General features: G+C 42.6%; 1 protein-coding gene across 1 annotated transcript in view; it reads right to left on the bottom strand.

The window, feature by feature from the left end:
• Window positions 1-19,850, bottom strand: part of ppp1r16b (protein phosphatase 1, regulatory subunit 16B) — a 141,561-nt gene continuing 121,711 nt past the window's right edge. Inside the window, exons 7-11 of the mRNA XM_083771426.1 lie at window positions 13,513-13,638; window positions 9,401-9,476; window positions 9,087-9,216; window positions 5,217-5,361; window positions 1-4,078 (exon numbers count right to left, since the gene is read on the bottom strand). Of these exons, the coding sequence (XP_083627552.1) occupies window positions 3,587-4,078; window positions 5,217-5,361; window positions 9,087-9,216; window positions 9,401-9,476; window positions 13,513-13,638 (969 nt within the window). The 3' untranslated portion in view covers window positions 1-3,586. The remainder of the gene's footprint in view (window positions 4,079-5,216; window positions 5,362-9,086; window positions 9,217-9,400; window positions 9,477-13,512; window positions 13,639-19,850) is intronic.

A 19,850-nucleotide genomic window follows, 5' to 3' on the forward strand; every position in this document is an offset into this window, starting at 1 on the left:
TTCAAAATATGTTAATGCAACCATCAGTATTTTCCAGTAATTACAAAATCAGTAGTTCTTTTTTTTTAAATAGTCATACTTGTTACAGTGAGGCCTGCATTCAGACATAACTTACACAAGCCCTGACAAATCCTTCATAATACTAATTGCTCTTCATTTTACACCCATGGCTGTCCTTTCGCTGTCTAGCTTAAATGTCAGTTTTGACCAATTTCTATGGTTAAACTCTATGAAATGAGAATGAGGATTGAACGTCAATCCCCAATGAATTGATCCAAAGTAGAACCTGAATTTGAATAAAAATAAGGCATACTAAATTGAAATTAATTGATGGCCTTAAGTTAATTCAATTCAATTAATATGACTCAACCACACAAAAAAGGAATGAATATTGTAGATCATGTAAGTTTCACAATATACTACCTCTTTAAAAAAAGAAAGAAAAAACAATCCCCCACAATGATTCTGAATCAACAGCAAAGCTTGGATTTGTAATTTGTAACAGTGGGGGGGGGGGGGGGGGGGGGGGGATTGTAGTTGTAACAGTGACATAGGCCTAATGGAGTACTTAACTTTCCTGACAGTTTCTATACAATAGCACTACTGAAGGAGATTTATACTCACAGCATCCCCCAATAACTGGAAATCTTTTCATATTGGTTAGCATAATGGCTATTTCCATATTCCATATTATTCCTAAATGAATGACCACAGTACAATGCCACAATATTAACAACAAAAACATGGAAATGCAGTTCATGGGTAAAGGGCTAACAATACAAACATATTTACAGTAATCTGTACATGTATTTGACACTGTACAATAAGGGGATGAGGCGTTAGTGGCATAGAGGGATACATCAGGCATTAGGGAAATGGCCACTAACCTGAACCAACAACTCATTACTGAATGTACAAAGAAAAAGCCTTCTCCACACGTTCTGAATGTTCAAACTTGTTCTTTTTTGTATCATGGAAGACTCTTTGGCACTCGCAGAGAGATTAGAAGAACTGTTAAAATGGCTTGCTAAACTACTTCCCATTTCAAGACCTATTGACCTGTTGTATACAAACTGCAGGACAATATAGCATGCTAGTACCAGATAGTAGCAGCAACTAGCATGTTATTGTTCTGTTGCATGCATGTTGCAGGCATTAGCATGTTATTGACCTGTTGTATAAATGATGGAGGTCAACAGTAGCATGTAGCATCATCAGTCAGTAGACTACATGGTTTAATCCTGGGAAGCGTCAGACTGCTCTTGCTCGGGTTATGCTCGATTTATACCCAGTTATGGGTGTTGTAGACCGAAAATAGACGATCTACAAGCCCACAAGTGGGCTATTTGTGCGCAACACCCAGTGCAGAAGTAAAAATAAAGCCTCAGTACTGCATGGAGGGTCATACGTTAGTCCAACGTACCAATAGTCCAACATACGTGGCCGGTTAAGACACCTGTGGCTTCCGCGTGCGGTTACGGTTAGGATAGGGTTTGGGGTAGTGTGTCGGACTGTTAGGACGTCGGAACTAAAGATATGCACCCAAGCACATGTATAACTTAAGAAATGTATGTGTGGAATTCTCACTTTTACAGTAATACTGCAGGGTATAGCAATTCAGACATTATTCACTAACAAGTTCTGCTACTCAAACAGGGACAGGAAAAAGGCCACAAAAATGGCTAAATGTCTTTGCAATATATGTCTGAGCCATCCACCCACATACAATGGATTATTTTTGTGTGTCTCTTAACAACATCTAGATACAGTAAGTACACAATCCCCCCCCCCCTTCCCCCCAAACCTCTTTCAACAGATGAATGTTAACATTTTTAATTTCTGTCCTACAAGGTGCTTTGCTGGAAGTCACATCAGCTCATCTGTTATTGCATTCGCTCTCCACAGCTCACACAGATAATAAATACACGCAACTTTATACCAATCATAACTTTTCTTCTTTGCACATAACATTATTTTCATAAATAAGGAATACTAAAGCTGTACAATATTCTCAAACAATGCTTGCTTAAATTATCTATTATAATTATGGGGTAAATAAGCACAAAGTGGATTTGGCGTGACCTCTGTGTGTATGTTTTGGGAATGAACACGGAAGACGGTGAGGTGAGATATAGTCGACAGTTGGACGTTAAAGTTACAGTTTAAAAACACTAGTGCAGTATTGTATTCTTTGCAACATAAAACCACTTAAGCCCCATTTTTTTCTTTTTTGTAAATGCCCAATAATCTTTAAAAATTAACTATTTTTTATTTATTATTATTTTCAACTCAAAATAGATAATCTTTCAAGCTTACGGCACAAGTGTTGTGAGCTTCTAGATCTGCCATTTTCAGGACATGAAACTGAAAAAATAAATTGAAAATGTTTGAACATTTTCGCCTATTGCCCCACATGGGGATGCCAGGGTTAAAGTAGTTAAGTCTCTTGTGGGAGCACAATACTTGTGGGATATCTTTTAACACTGTTCTATGGCATTCCTTCCCTTTATTCAGACAGGCAGCATTTCATTTCATTTCATAGAGAATACTTCAGGAGAGACATCACTCACTCATCTCTTTAGCTACGTTTTGCCACATTTTTGATAGGCTACAGTACAACACACACCCAGATCCTTCTATGACGGCCTCTTATAGCCTGTTCGTGGCCTAACACCATGTAAAGGCTGTAGAACGTCGTTTGACATCAATGCGACCGTCCTAATAGAAAGGGTGTTAGAACATGGAGTAATGTGGTGATTGATTGATACGGTAAAAGAGTTGTTCTCTGATTCCTTGCACCAGGGTAGCGCATATACCATCTCACAACGTCCATTCATCGCATAAGACCTGATTGATAGCTAATAGTGGTATACCAGTGTCACGCATCAAATATAGCCGAGCTACAACGCAAACTTGTAGATCAGCTATTTGTGGTGCACTACACAGTATAAATCAGGCATAAGGCGAACTGGATCTGTGGGACAAGAAAACACTGCTTGTTCCACCTCTCCTTCCCTCTGTTCTCTCTTTCTTGTAAAGATTGTACCATGTTCCTTTGTTTCTTTTCCACAGCACTAAAACACAGGCCAGCATTTTGGAGTGCAAGGCCTCCAGTTTCAACAGGCATCGGATGGCAGAGTCCTGTTCAACAGGTGCAGGAACAAGCATCCATGCTCTCCTCTTACACGTGACCACAAAGGACCAGCAATGGCCCCCTATATCTCCTTGTCCAGGATGACGTTTAGGAAAGGACGTACGGTGCTTTGAGGACAGGAAGCGGCTCCATCCTGGCTTTCCTTCCCTTGTTTAATTTTCGATTTGAACAAGCAACGGCCACAGTGGTGATGGGACCCGGTCAGGTCTCCATTCGTTACAGGCCAGGAGTTTAGGGGGTTGTGGGGAGTGTGGGTGTGGTGGTGGTTGGGGGTCACAGTTCACGTACTGGGACAGGAACAAAACTCCCATCAGACTGGTCCCATTCCCCGTCTAGTGCATTCTGGGACCTCCTTCCTTCAGTAACTCCGCCCTCGCCTCCTGTGCGATCGCTTCCTGTTCCACTAAAGAGTCACATGAGCCGACGGCGGCGCTACGACACGCAGCAGCAGTCGCGGCCCTTGGGCTGCTCCTCCTCCATGGGCTGCTTCAGTCTGAGGATGGGCGGGTCGCCGCTGGCCGGCGTGTAGAAAACCGCGCTGCCATTGGACGAGACCAGAGGCATGCGCGGGTCCTCCGGGGAGGCCTTCACGTCGGCGGACAGTGGGTCCGCGGACCCGTTGCCGAGGTGGCCGTTGAGCAGCGGGTGATTCAGCAGCTTGGCGGCGGACCTCTGCTTCTTCAGCTCCGACAGCGTCTGAGCGCGCTCCCGGGGCCAGGGCTCGTCGCTGGTGGGCTGGCTGGTGATGACCGCCGCCGCCTTGCTGTCGGGGGGCGGAGCGTTGCCGTTGGGGGGCGGAGCGTTGCCGTTGGGGGGCGGCTGTGGCGGCGTGGAGGTGGCGGTGGAGATGAGGCCGTTCCGTTCCTTCAGGATGGTGGGCAGCGCCAGTTTGTCCGGCACGGCTACAGCCACTACTGGCTTGACCTGCAGGCGTGAAGGACATGGATAAGGTCTAGAGATGCTGAAGCATTTTGAAGGCCTGATTTCAGTTGTGGGCTAGACACACCAAGTTTAACAAATATTTAGTCTCTGGGACCAGAATCTACAGTACACTGTAAAATCCTCCGTGTCAAATGTACAATGAATTGCATTTTTATAATGAATTGCATTTTTATAGCGCTTTTCCAAGTTCATTCACTCATAGATTTGGAGGTGAAGCGGCGAACAGTCGACGCCAGCGTCCTCACTTCCTACTTTCACACACCAATGGTGGCAAGCTTACACCGACCAACTCATTGGAGGCAATGTAGGGTTCAGTGTCTTGCCCAATAGGACACTAGGACACTTCGACATGTGGACAGGAGGAGCCGGGATTCGAACCGCCGACCCAGGGATCATTGGGACGACCTGCTCTACCTCCTGAGCCACAGCCGTACAAATGGAACCAAATCCTTTTGTATTCTCTCAGAGGTACAGACATGGGTAAGGGTCTATTTGGGCCCCTGTTGGTCCTTGGACTCAATGTTGAGAACCAGTGGGCTACAGTAGATCAACACCCACACCGTTATAATGTCAATGCTAATCCAGTGCTTCAGCTATAAATATAAATATGAATTATAGCCAATGAATGTCATCATCAACACGTTATGTTGTATAAGCTTTAACACTGTAAATGCTGTGCTGCCTCTGGGCGATCCCCGCAGGATCAATAACAGGGTCCAACATCTATAACATACTGTATACACAATAATAAATCTATCAAAACAGAATAACAAACGTATGAATTAAACCAAAATTATATATATATATACAGTATATATATATATATATATATATATATGAGACAAAAAAGGGACTCCTGCACATCCAAAAAGACCCGTAGGAGGTGCAAGTCTAGTTAGCAGGTATAGACATCAAAAAGAGAAAAACCTTCCAAAGAAGGGACTGCACAGTGCACACTCCAGGGAACAGAGACTGACAACTTATATATATATATATATATATATATATATATATATATATATAGTTATGTAAACATAAAGTTACAGACTATGCCTTCAATGCCTGTTGTTGAAGTGTGCATCAATAATGGTATGAATGAATCTCTAATAATCAGACTCACATTGACCACATGGCTGTTCTCCTGGTCAGACTCCTTCTCTCTCTCCTCCTCCTCCCTCCCTCCTCTCCATACGATGGCCTCCGTCTCGTACTCTTTGCGACACAGGTTGTGCCGGTCCGACAGGCTGGCTCGCCGCACCACTTTCCTGGGGATCAACAAGCACATATGGTTCACGCTGGGGCTGGACGCTATGAGTTCAAATGCCAAAACCTGTGCCTCGATTACGATTAATGAACGACTATTATTAAATAGTGAAAATAGCGGGTAAACAAGCTCACAACACACATTTGCTATTTTCACTATTTTTGTACGCCAGCATTGTACAAAGATGTATATAATATGGTCGATTATTAAAATAAAATCTATTTGATATTTTTCTGTTGATAAATGAGAAATACAAAACAGCTTCACGATTATTCGATAAACTTGGTTTCAATACATGTGGTTAAATGACCCATCCCTAGTTCACGCAACAAGTGAGTAAGTAACAAATGTTAAATCTGTCGTATAATTTCGACTCACAATAATTCCGGTAAAGTCATTCTTTTATTTGACAGGAGCTCTGACAGTCGTCTGAACAGCACGTGAGGCGGACAATGTCTCCAAAACACATTTTACACAGCGTATATTTATACAATTGAGGAGGAGGAGTATAGAAAGATTAGGTCTGTTTGGTGGACAGGCCCTTGTTATTCTGGTACTGTACAAGCCTGAAACTTTACATACAGATCAATCTTCCCTGTAGACTCTACAGGGAAGATTGATCTGAGTGAATCAAAAGATACTATTGTCCTTTACAGTGTAGTGGACAATAGTATATTTTGATTCACTCACACCTTACTGAACCTCTGAGGTGATGAGCTGACAGACAGACAGTCTCCTTACCAGCCAACATAGTTGACCATTTGACATAGCCTATGGTTATTATGAATATTATGAAATTTGGATACCACAGCAGCATTACATTATAAAGGAGGGCACATTAGTAAACGGCACCATTAATGTGAATGTGACATGCATGTATTATAGTAGCTTGGACTTGCAGTCCAAAAGAGCAAATGAATACATTAAAAATATGCCATTAAATAGCAAAGAGCCCCGGGATTGTTTCATTTCACCCCCAGTGATGTGTCCATCTCATAGACTTCTGCTTTTTGTTTTAAATAAAAACACAAACAACGAAAAACTTGAAAATGTTGAACTCCAGCGGCACGGGGTTTCCTCGTCATAAATACACAGGTTCGCCAAAGAACCCTGAGGTTCCCTGGACCCCACTTTAAGAACCACTGCCCTAAACATAAATGTGTTTTTTGCAAAAGATGGTGGTCTTTCTTTTGTTAAGACACAGCCTTGCAAATTCAGGAAAGACTGTATAAAATGCTCAAAATATACAATTTATTCAAAATATGTTAATGCAACCATCAGTATTTTCCAGTAATTACAAAATCAGTAGGTTTTTTTTTAAATAGTCATACTTGTTACAGTGAGGCCTGCATTCAGACAACTTACACAAGCCCTGACAAATCCTTCATAATACTAATTGCTCTTAATTTTACACCCATGGCTGTCCTTTCGCTGTCTAGCTTAAATGTCAGTGTTGACCAATTTCTATGGTTAAACTCTATTAAATGCATTTGAACCTCAATCCCCAATCAATTGATCCAAAGTAGAACCTGAATTTGAATAAAAATAAGGCATACTAAATTGAAATTAATTGATGGCCTTAAGTGAATTCAATTAAATTAATATGACTCAACAACCACACAAAAAAAGGAATGAATATTGTAGATCATGTAAGTTTCACAATATACTACCTCTTTAAAAAAAGAAACTCACAGCATCCCCCAATAACTGGAAATATTTTCATATTGCACAAGCTCACAACACACATTTGCTATTTTCACAATTTTTGTACGCCACCATTGTACAAAGATGTATATAATACGGTCGATTATTAAAATAAAATCTATTTGATTTTTTTCTGTGTGGATTCGTTGATAAATGAGAAATGGAAAACAACTTCTCGATTATTCGATAAACTTGAGCTAATTTAATTGGATCAAAATCTTGGTTTCAATACATATGGTTAAATGACCCATCCCTAGTTCACGCAACAAGTGAGTAAGTAACAAATGTTAAATCTGTCGACTCACAATAATTCCGGTAAAGTCATTCTTCTATTTGACAGGAGCTCCGACAGTCGTCTGAACAGCACGCGAGGCGGACAATGTCTCCAAAACCACCCGAAACACATTTTACACAGCGTATATTTATACAATTGAGGAGGAGGAGTATAGAAAGATTAGGTCTGTTTGGTGGACAGGCCCTTGTTATTCTGGTACTGTACAAGCCATAGGGCCATATTGGACTCATTCTGTAGCTTCTATATGTAACCCGCTCTTCTCATATGGTCGTATAGTGCAGGACACAGGCTCTCAGGGCTGTGAATAGGCCAAACAGACTAGACACAAATAACCCAAAACAGACGGACACCTGTTCTCACAGCAGGGGCTAGCACAGGAAAAACAGAGGATCAAACTCTGCTGCTGTTGCGCAGAAACCAGCTATATGTCCAAAATATTCACTTTTCAGGAAATGAAAAATACAAAAACAATAAAACATGTTTAGATTAACAACACAACACCGCTTCATCAAAGTCAGTATGGTGACTCTATATTGTCAGATACTTGAATGTGTCCTTATATTATCATCACTTTACCCAAATCCAGCTCAAGTGGAGTTAGGAGGTAATTGACCATTAATGTGGAGATTCATCATCCATACAAACTACCTAACTACCCAAGTCAACAAGTTGGAGTTAGGTGGTTTATCCGATATTTCAAGGATCCAATGGAGTTAGGTTTAGTCAGAAGCGCCTTCTTAAAACCAAGTAATTGGTTCAATATTTGTAAAACCCACACACAGATGTAAAGGGTGTTCAATATATATATATATATATATATATAGACACACACACACACACACACACACACACACACACACACACACACACACACACACACACACACACACACACACACACACACACACACACATTTATTTATTTATTTTTGTTTCTGTCCGACAGCTATGATACAATTTGTACACAACGTCGCTGCATTGTTTTTTATAATGTAGTAGCCAAGTATAGTAGCCAGATTCCTCCTGTTCAGTGACCCCTGCTGAAAGGCTCTGCCCACAGTCCGTAGGTCAAAGGTCACCCTCCCCTGAACACAGGCCCAGAGTGTTTGCATAGGGTAAATGCTTGGCCAAACCAAGCCTCCTTTACTTTTAAATGACCATACCATGTTACATGTTTAGCCCATTGATTATATGACACTGTTAAAGCGTTTACATTTTAAAACACAGATTGATTTGAAAAGTTTATCCAAATATAGTTACTGGAGAAAAGATAAATTGATGGGCAAAGTTCATGATTTGATAAAAATGATAAAAATGATAATGACTGAATAAAACGTAAACAAAGGTGAAATAAGGTATAATTATTCATGGAATGGTCCTGTGTTTATGTACCGTATATGGTGAGGCTTTAATTCTATACTTGGTCCCCTACTGTTTTCACACCAAATCGTCACAGAAAATAGCCAATCTAGAAGCTCACAAGATGTTGCAATGAACAGTTGCACAGTGTCAGGAGTGATTTGGCAAATTGGTCTTCAATAGCGGAATTTCAACTTGATTTACTGACTTACATAATCCAATGCTTTAAATTATTCAACTCAACTGTTGCTTGGAACCTTTAAAATGGTGTGGCTTCATTGCTTTCGGACAGCTTCACACAAAAACATTTTATACTCAAACACTACAACTTGTAGTTACAGGAAGCCACCACCAGATGGCAGTACCTACCCACGGCTGCCTGCGCTGGACGTTCGCCTGCACAGCGAGGTCTTGTGTTTGAGTTGTGACTTCATGATGATGTCATGCTTGTGTTTGAGGTCCAGCAGGATGGCTCTGAACTCCTCATCCTCACACAGGTCTAAAAGAACAGGTTGGAAGCAGGGTTAGTATGCGTAGTTTTGCATTTTCCATTACGTTTTCCATTTTATTTGGTTTTGACTTGATCTTTGGTCTGTGCTCTACATGTAAAGTGTCCTGAGACAACTTGTTGTGATTTGACACTTTAATAAAATTGAATTGAATTAGATTGAATTGAAACCTACCAATGGGCGTCTCCTCTAGGAAGGTCTTGGCATTGAGACTGGCTCCATGAGAGACCAGCAGCTCTGCCACATGCATCTGCAATGGAAACACATCGACGTATGAACAAAAAGAGAATAGATCTTAAGCACACACACACACACACAAAAGAACGTCAAATCAGTTCTTAGTAAAGGATACAAACTAAGCCAACATGTTGCAAGTGCATCAAATCACGTGAGACAAAGTCAATCAGTCACAATTAGTCACAATTTATACATTTGGGGTCTGTTAATTGGAAGTAATTGTGACTGATTGATCCTAGAAGCGCCATCAGTCTACGTTTTCATCTTTTTATCTCCACTGAGCACCTGGTTGGTTTCTGTGTTTTTCTCCGAATTTAAGTACAGTATGCTTTGTTTACCTGTATCTTGCCTGCATCGTGAATACGTGTGTACGTACGTGCGTGCGTGCATGCGTAAAGTGCATGTGACAGAGAGTGAATGTGCATGAATTCTCAAGCATATGGGAGTGCTTTTCTAGGATTTATGTGTGTGAATGCCCAACCACCCATGGTGGTGTTTGTGTGCAATCTCTCTCTCTCTGTGTGTGTGTGTGTGTGTGTGTGTGTGTGTGTGTGTGTGTGTGTGTGTGTGTGTGTGTGTGTGTGTGAGAACCCCCTGTCTGAGCAGCGGTGGCTGGCCTTTCAGGTAGCAGAGAGGGCCTTCAGGAGCAGTTTGGTGAGAGAGCAGCAAGTGAAACAACACTACGCTTCATCAGCAGACCCTGGGAGCTGGATCCGTCTGATAAAACTCCTGATCGGAATATTTTTCAACAACGGAGTATTCACAACTGAGAGCCGCGGCGGAAAGCCCTTAAGGCCTCCCCCTCCTTAAGTACGTAGCGCGGGTGCTAAAAAAGCTACCACCGCTCCCGGAGGCCGTGACACCGGCTCTGGCTACTGGCTGGATCGAGGAGCAGTTACGTTTTCTCCGGGACACAGTGCAGCCTTCGCTGACGTCTACGAGGCAACAGCAGCGGAGGAAGGTGAGCAGAGACAAGCTGTCATATCTATGGCAGCACAAACACTCATTCAAAATCATTCTGAACAACAGCGAATTCCCCGAGCCTCCTCCTTGTCCTGATAATTGTGAGCATGTGCAATTACATTATCAGAATAAATGTCGTGGGCAAACGTCAATTACTGACCCACTTCCACCACCGCCCTGGCGCTCGGACATACCATCCTCGGAGCCGGTAAATCCCCCCGACGTTACGCGTTTTACGCAGGCTGAGGTGGAGACTGTATTACGCACGCTACCCAATAACAGTGCGTGCGGCATGGACGGCGTCTCATACGAGCATCTCAGGGCTACGCAGCCAGATATTTTAACGTCTATCTTTAATATCTGCTTGGTGAACAGGAGTGTCCCTGAATCATGGAAGGGTGCTCTCATCTATAGGATCCCCAAAAAAGGCAATATCCCGGACGATCCATCAACCTGGAGAGACATTTCCCTCTTACCCACCATCTACAAGGTGTTTATGAAATGCATTCTTGGCCGAATTCTCCCGTGTCTTGTGGATGAGAACATACTATCTCCCAAGCAAAAGGCTTACATCGATCGGCAAGGCATGAATGATCATGTGTTTTGCCTCAAAACAGGTATTGATGATTTTAAGCATGGGTCTAGTGAATTCTTTGCAGTATTTCTGGACTTCCGTGATGCATTTGGAACCCTAGCACATAATGTGATGATAGCTGCTCTTGAGGAAATCCATCTACCCAAGGTTTATGTTGATATTGTCAAAAATGTGTACTGTGGTTCCGAGTAGGTGTTAAGACTGGCTACCCGTGGAGTGCTGTTAATTTTGTGCTAGCACTAAACCAGTGGTTGAAGTGGCTCTGTATGTGTGCCCCCGCCAACACCATTTCCCCTAACCCTGTACGGGGGTATGCTGACGATGTTCAGGTTGCATCCTATCATGGGGCTGAAATAAACAGCATGCTCTCCAGAACCGGAGTGCAGTTCTCTATGAGAGGCGGAGCGGGGGAAACCGCTGGTATCACTCCAATACAGATACAATACCTGCATTCACAATTGGCAATAAACCCCTAACAGTCTATTCACGTCACCAGACATACACATACCAAGTTTAATGTGGCAGGTGAGTGGAAAGATCAGGTCGAGGAGGTCATTTCTGAGTACTCCAGCAGACTTGATTCAATCCATGCATCACCCCTACCACTCATCATGAAGCTGGAGGCAGTCAGAGTAATGGCATTAGCCAAAGTACAACACTTATTCTCCAATGTACATGTTCCACGAAAGTCACTACGTGATTTGACTGACAAAACTGTACAGTTAGTGAGACAATGGACTGGCCTAAACACACACACAACACGTGACATTATATTCCACAGTAAAGGTGAGTGTGGTCTGGGGGTCCCCAATTTTGAATGGGTTTATATTGCTTCGCGTCTCTCCCATCTGTTGAATATGCTGAACAGTGATGACCAGTATGTGAGAAGGCTTGCTCGTTCTTCTCTTTTCTTGGACCTAAAAAGACGCAAGGTCCCCCTGGCGAATGGTTCGGACTCTAGCTTCCTGGGCTTCAAGAGGAAACCCAATGGAAAGATGGACAGTCGCTCTCCTGGCTTTGGTGTGTGGTCGGACTGGCCAGACCTAAATGACATGTGCTGCTGGGCTGACGTTACCCTGGAGTGGGTAGGGTCTAACTCTGAGGTGGTGGCTGCCTCAGAGAATGTTATATCTGACCCCAGTATCTCTGTCAGAGCGACTATGACTGTGTGTGGAACGGAGCATCAACTTCCACTGACTAATGCCCGAGGTCGCCTCCTATGGGCGCAACAACAAAGACAGCGACAACATTGGACTGAGTTGAGATTACAAGGAAAGACTGCATGTCTTCCTGCTGCGGACCATTCTGTCTCTCACTCTGTGTTAAAAAATGTTGCCATTGATGAGTGCATTGTTATTTTTACTTTGAAAGCGAGATTACAGGTTCTACCTTCTAAACTTAATCTCTCCATCTGGTTTCCAGGCAATCATGCTCCTCACTGTATCCATCATGGCCATGAACAAATAGCTGAAACCATGTCCCACATCTTAAATGGTTGCCATGTTTACAGGGGCCTTTACATATGTAGGCATGACAGAATAGTGGATTTGATATCGAAAGACATCTCTTCCATTTTCAGGTCCTCCATCATGCTTTATAAGCATTCTACTGTGAAGCCGAGGATGTTTAACCTGTGTAATGATGATTCTGTGTTCTCTAACATTTCAGCTAACACCCCTGATGTCATTGTTGTAAATGAAAACCATAGAGAGGTGTTCATTCTCGAGGTCGGCTGTACCTTTGACTATAGCCTGGAAGAAGCCTTTCTAACCAAAGTGCTGAAGTATCAGGAGCTAGTGCAGACCATCTCACAGCTAGGCTACAGATGTAAACTTTTAGTTTTTATCTTTGGCAGCCTAGGGCATGTGCATAAGTTGGTTGTGAGGGGCTTACAAATGGCCGGCCTTTCCAAAAGGAGAGCCAAGCAGTTAGCGAGGTATTGCTCAGTTTCAGCCATTATAGGAAGCCGCTCAATTTGGAGGAGGCGTTGTTTCCTTTATCCCTGATTTATGTCTGCTGCCCTGTGTCCGACATGTCAGCTGTACTGTATGTAACGATGCTTTGCCGTCCATGCACGTTGTAACTGGCTGCTCTCCCACTGTCAAACTGCACTGGCAGTGTTTATGTCCTTTGTACAGTAACAAGGTATTCCTGTACTTCTCATTATGTGGACATAAATAAACATTTCAAATGTGTGTGTGTGTGTGTGTGTGTGTGTGTGTGTGTGCGTGCGTGCGTGCGTGCGTGCGTGCGTGCGTGCGTGCGTGCGTGCGTGCGTGCGTGCGTGCGTGCGCTTGTATTACTATACAGGTGTAGTAGAATTGAAGTCCTTGAAATTAAAATGGTCGAGAAACACGGATAGAGCAGTACAAATCTTCTCTTCCCTGGCACATCTTTTCAAATGGGCGTCCGCGGGCTGATATTAAAGTGTCGACTCTGGGGGTCCTTCCTTCACATGAAAAAGGTTTGAGAAGCACATGCTCCAGTGTACCTGGCCCCAGCAGGCTGCGGCGTGCAGGGCCTGCCAGCCCTCAGAGTCCCTCAGGTCCATGCGCGCTCCCCCCTCCAGCAGCAGCTCAGAAGCCTGCACATAGCCGTTAGCCGCCGCGATGTGGAGCTGCAACACACACAGCACAGTTAGTAAGTAAGAGTAAGACCTTTATATTTTTATTTTACCTTATTTTATTGTGTGTCTGTTTTGGTCCTGTATTTCAGTCTTTTTTATTTACTTATTTTTCTTAATGTATTGTATGCTTATGTGTAGTCTAGTGGTGTATATATGTATGTTGGTATGTCTTGTCTTGTAAATCAATAAAAACTATTTAGTAATAACTGTTAGTAAGTAAGGAATTAAGTACATTTATATTTATTTATAAGCACCTTTCGAAAAACAATGTTACAAGGTGCTGTGTACAATGGACACAGTATAAACAATCAAAACAAGTTGAAAACAGGGAAAATAGCACGATGGTGTAATAATACATTCATAATTTGTGTCCGGGTAGCTCAGTCCGTAGGGCACCCGCCTTTCGACCTACAAGGTCGATCGAACCCATGAAGTCGTACGGTACTGGGAGCTGATGGTAGGTGTTGTGCTCCACCTCAGCATTCCATCTCCCAGAGGGGTCTAGCGCATTGAAACAGGGAAAGACTCCCACACCCTGGCTGATACCGACAATAAGCCACTTATGGACTTACTTACTTACTTAACTTAGTGTAATAATAAAATAATACCGTATAGCAAGGATTAAACTAAAAAATAAAACTTAACAAAACATAGTCCTGTAAAAGTGCGTCAGGTGAACACTAAATGGGAAAATGTTTACAAAATAAATGTGTTTTTAACATGCTCTTACAGCCGTCGACTGACTCAGCATTTTTTAAAGCCAAGGGTAGGGCATTCCATAGTGTAGGAGCAACCACTGCAGAAGGCCCAGTCACCCAGTACAGGATGGACAGGCAGTGAGGGAGGATTTAGGCTTGATACTACAGCATGATACAGCTATTGTTTTGGTACCATGTTGATTTTGACAGCACATTTTGATTCAGTTGTCTTTTGAATAAAATTCCGTTTAATTTGAGTCATATTCTTTTTGTCATCTGAAATGTTTTGGTCTATGTGGATTTTAGTCGCCTTTTTTTTTTTAGTTTTAGTTGACGAAAGTCCTTGTAGCAGCTAGAATAACTATATGGTCTGATGATCATGGTGCTCGTTGGCAGAACTATACCGTGCCACCGACCTGAGTGTTAAATAATACTTGTATGTTGTTAAATGCATCTCCACAAGGTCACAAGTTAACGCATGTCAACCAGGGGTCATCAATGTGTCTGTAGTACATGGACAAATGTGTCCATGGCAAACAGTAGGTCTTGTCCGTGGCACATTTTTTGATTTTCTGTTTTATAAACAATTGAAATGTTATTATTTTTTATCCCAGACCCAATTACTGAATGTCAAGTCTCCAGGCTTTCTTCAGAATATGTATGACACTGATTTAATATGACACTATGGCACATTATGAGTCCACTAGTAGTACTAGTGGTGGTTCTCAAAAATGTTATTTGCAAGGACCCCCATATTCTGAGAGTGTGCAAATGGAACCCAATGGACCCTTTGTAATTGTATACTATCAGAGTTACAGACCTGTTATGGTCATTCAAGGGCTATCTCTACGTGTTTTTGGTAATATTATTGTCTGCTCATTTTGTAAAAAATGTAATGTTGGCAAAAATGTCCACCACAAATGAACATGGCGATGAGTATGACCCCTGGTCAAAACGCAATGTGTTGTAAGCTTGTAGACTGTCTATTTTGTCTGTTCTAAAAATGTTTTGAGTTCTGGGGTTCTATAAATCTTCATTTGCCTGGGTTTGCAGAACTCAGGGGTTAGTACTGCCTCCTGAGCACGGCCCAAATTAGATTCTGAAAACCATAACTGAAACCAAGCCATAGCGTATGGAAACAAATCCAGAACCTGTGAAATATGTTACATGGCACTGTTCCACAAGATTCGATACAACACCAAGATACCCATGTACCTTGTCTAGATACTTCTTAATGTTTTTTTGTTTTTTTTTATCCCACGATTTTGTAACCCATTTTTCACCCCTGTGTCAATCATCTAATGTGATCCTGGGCTCTACACACCCTCCACCAACCTAGTCCCCATATATGGGGGACAAGGGGAGAGCAACGGACTTGAACTCATGCTTCCTTCATGCCTGAGTGTCCAAGTTGCTCCTTTACACCTGACAGGGGGGAGTTTCCCTGGTTGGACGTAGCGCGTGGAAGGAACACGTTATTCCAACCAGTTCCTTTCCCCTCCATCAGGCGCCCCGGCTGGCCAGGGGGAGGCAGTTTAGTGACCAGGATTACTGCATGTTTTTTGTGAGGGTACCTACCTACCCTAGGGGACACGGGGAGAACATGCAAACTCCACACTTTCGCCAACCCCGCCTTCGGGTTTGGGCACTGATGACGTGGAGGAGGAAACACGCCGCCAGCACCCACAGCGTCCCGAACGGGAATCGAAACCAGGACCTTCTAGCTGTGAGGCGAGATACTTCTTAATGTTAACGAAGTCCACACCCACAACACCAGAGGGAGTGCAACGAACCATGTACAACCCAGATTCGGCACAAACAAGGGACTAAATTATTTTCGCTCCTATGCCACCAAACTGTGGAACACCCTACCAACAGTCATTAAGACATGCGAATCCCATGACTCCTTCAAAACCGCTCTGGTGGTCATTGAAATGAAAAACGTTGAGAATTACTAACATAGCTGGAATGAAACCCTTTGTGTTTTAAGCATTACGTTATTCTTTGGCTATTGAAAAATAGCAGATCTACAAGCTCGGTGCCTCGCTACGAGCTTGTAGGTCTGCTATTTTTGAAAAATCGTGAAAATGTGGCGCAAATCTTCGAATATATATTCAAACATTTCAACTCAAATCTTTGCTTCTGGGAGGTCCCTGGAACAACATATTTTCAAATTGGCGTCGGCGGGCCAAATACACATAATTCCGAGGGTCCTTGACATGAAATATTGAGCACCACTGACATAGAAGCATGAGGTATTTCAGAAAACTGTCAGGATTTAGAAGACATTTTTAAACGTCAGGCCTAAATGGGTTAAGCTGTTGGCCGAATTCGTTTTTTTTTGTTTTAGTCATACAATCTTTTTAACCTACTGTACAGTAACTGAATGTCACCGGGCAGACACGTTGACACTGCAGAGTGTCAGAGCTGAGGCGAAGCTAGCTTAAAGCATGGATGGATCATGTAGGATTCTGGTCCACAGCCCAGACTAATTCAGCCACTATCGCCATAGCATTTAAACAGTGGTGGAAAGTTACTCAAGTATATTTAAAGGTTTCATGACATTCATTTTCATTTATAATTATTATATTTAGGCTTTTCTTTTAGGTTTTATGACCTCAATTACACCCAAACAACCTGAACTTTGAACCATTCAGTGGATTTTCTTTTCTCTGTGTGTTCTGAAGCCTTTTGAGCTGCAATGAAAACAGGCAAAATCTCTCAACAGTGACATCTGCTGGCAAATTGTTATGTCATACCAGTATATGGGATTTGTGGACTGTTACATCACAGTCCACAGGCAAATCAAAGCACTTGTTTGAGCCTAATTATTCAGAAAACCACAGACCACAGAAAATCTGAATGTTCAAAGTTACAATTTTTTTTTTAAATGTCACTAGACCTTCAAGTACTGTTTACCCCCGTTTTGTTCTCAATTTAGTCGTTATGCTAATTCATTCCTCCACACACATTTCTGTGTAGTCACTGCTGTTGCCAGTGAGGAGCCTCCAACGGGAGGACGTAGTCGTAGAGCCTGCGTCCTACTCTTCTCGCCCAACACTCCCGGCTGACAGGGGCCATAACTGCCATCCCAACCTGTAGGAGCACTTGCAGTGAAAAATATCACGCTCCCTGCCCGGCTTCCCTCCCCTGAACACAAGCCTATTCACCATATTTACACAGCGGCCATTTTGCTATTAAGTTAATGAAATAATGACACACCGGATGGCATTTCTTCCCCACCCGCAAATATGACGTGAGAACAAAATGGCCGCTGTGTAAATATAGTCAACAAGTCAGAGGCAAGTACACGCCACTACAACTATTTCTACTAGAGGTTCGGCCCTCAATAGTTTACTTCAGTAAAAAAAGTCTGAGTAGTTCTTCCGCAACAGCTTTTTTTTACTGTCCAAACTCCGGCGAGTGAGAACAACGCTGTAGCAGCGTGGTCTGAAAATAGATGGCCTGAAAATACTATTGTAATATTTCCAACGGATGGAGTAGAGAGGGAAAGTGCTTGAATGCTTTATGAGGTCAATCTGCTTGCGTATGAATTGTGAAAGCAGATGCACTGTACCCCATACTCTGGATCAAATTGTTACTGTAGGGTGGAAACCATGTAAGTCCAAAGACGTTCCTGTTTTATTATCCTTGTGTTTTACTTACATTTGTGTGAAAAAAAAGAAAAACATACATACGAAGCCGAAATGTGGAGATACGAGGTTTAACAGCGACAAAATACAAATTGAAGCATCCTATTTACATCTGGGAAACAGAGAGAGAGAGAGAGAGAGAGAGAGAGAAAGAGAGAGAGAGAGAGAGAGAGAGAGAGAGCGAGAAAGAGAGAGAGAGAGAGATAGAGAGAAAGAGAGATGGAATCGGGGAACGCAATAAATCTCATCTCTCCTTTTGAAAATAGTGGGGGGGGGGGGTGCTGTGTTCCAGTGCAAATTAAGTCGTGAAGAAAACAATAGATAGATAGATCACATCCCTGTGCATCATAGTGTATGACACAAGAGCTGTGTGTAGTGCACACTTCAGGGCTATCTGGCTCAATAGACTATTGGGTGACTTCCTGTCCTGCCCCCTTTTCAAACCCTTTCACTGAATTACATTTTATCAAGAGACATGAGCTGCCAAAGACTGCAAAACAAACGCCCACATGTTTGTTATGCGATCGCTGTGACATCAAACAAATAATGAAAGCGGAAGACCAGCGATCAATCAGAAAGGGTGAAGATTCTTTACCGGCGACAGGGTAATGCTGCTGCAATATTGTTTCACATTGTAAATTTGAAAAAAGAAGTAGAAAAAAACCTGCCTGTCCGTAGGGACCGAAACGTTGCCTTCTGAATAAGCGTAACACTCTTGTACCGAGCATATACTCCGTGTACGGGCGTACAGTATCTTTCATTCCTAAATTTAAAAATGTAAAAAAAAACTGTCATAATAATAATAACAATAAATGTTAGTTATTGTGCACTTTACATTTAGTCTCTGTCGGGGGGAAACCCCATTATGTCCAAAGCTGTGGATGCAAATTAGCTCAAAACGCGGTTGCAGATCTGCAACTAAAAGGAGTTCATTGTTTTGAGTGGAGGTTTGTGGCTTGAGCAGTTCCTTAAGATCTGCAAGCTCACGTGTCGCATCGTGAGCGGCTACTTTCACCACGCAACAAGTATGAAAATAGCGCTTAAGTGGTTTAAAAGTGTCAAGAGTATTTTGACAACTTTCATTGTGATGGTCTATGGTGTTTACATCCAACTCCAAACCACTTCCTGGCATGACACTAACTGAAATGTTTGGAAAGCAGATGAACAGACTTCACAGAAAGCTCTGACGCGATCACGGCTGTTCCATCTCTGTGGACCTTAGATCTTTATGTTGTTGTTTATCTCAAGTGCAGAGACGAGGAGGCCTTTTAGAGAAATGTGTGGGCCGGTGTGAGATTTATCTGTTCCTGCAGGGCTCTGTTAGTGTCTGGGCTGCTTTTTATGACTTGCGATAAACAATTCACACCGCTACTCGCCACTCGCCAGACCCTACAGGGCGCGTACTTGTACATCAAGCTAGCTGCCTCACGCTACAGATGGCTCGGCAAGGCCTCTTTACTTATATAAAAGTATTTTCATAACTAAGTATGCTATCATGATATGCATTAAAACCAACCAGGATGGGTCTTGAAATATAAAAGCTTAGTTTCTTAGCAATCCACTATGCCTTGCACCATAGTGTTTGTTGCTCATCGCTGCTGTCAGGTGGAAAACTCTTATGTCCAAAACTGTTTATTATTATATTTAAAAAATGCTGACACTTGAAAATCCCCGAAGGGATCAAGACAGTTCTATAATCTCAATCAATCAATCATTCAATCAATCAATCAATAAACACATCAATCAACCAATCACCCATCTATCGGTCCATCCATCAGAATAGACTGCCATCACTGTTGAATGACTTCATCTGATTTCTTTGGTGACATGTTGACGATCAACATCGCTGGAA

The sequence above is a fragment of the Protomyctophum parallelum genome (genome assembly GCF_964188405.1).
Source record: "Protomyctophum parallelum genome assembly, chromosome: 8".
NCBI lineage: Eukaryota > Metazoa > Chordata > Actinopteri > Myctophiformes > Myctophidae > Protomyctophum > Protomyctophum parallelum.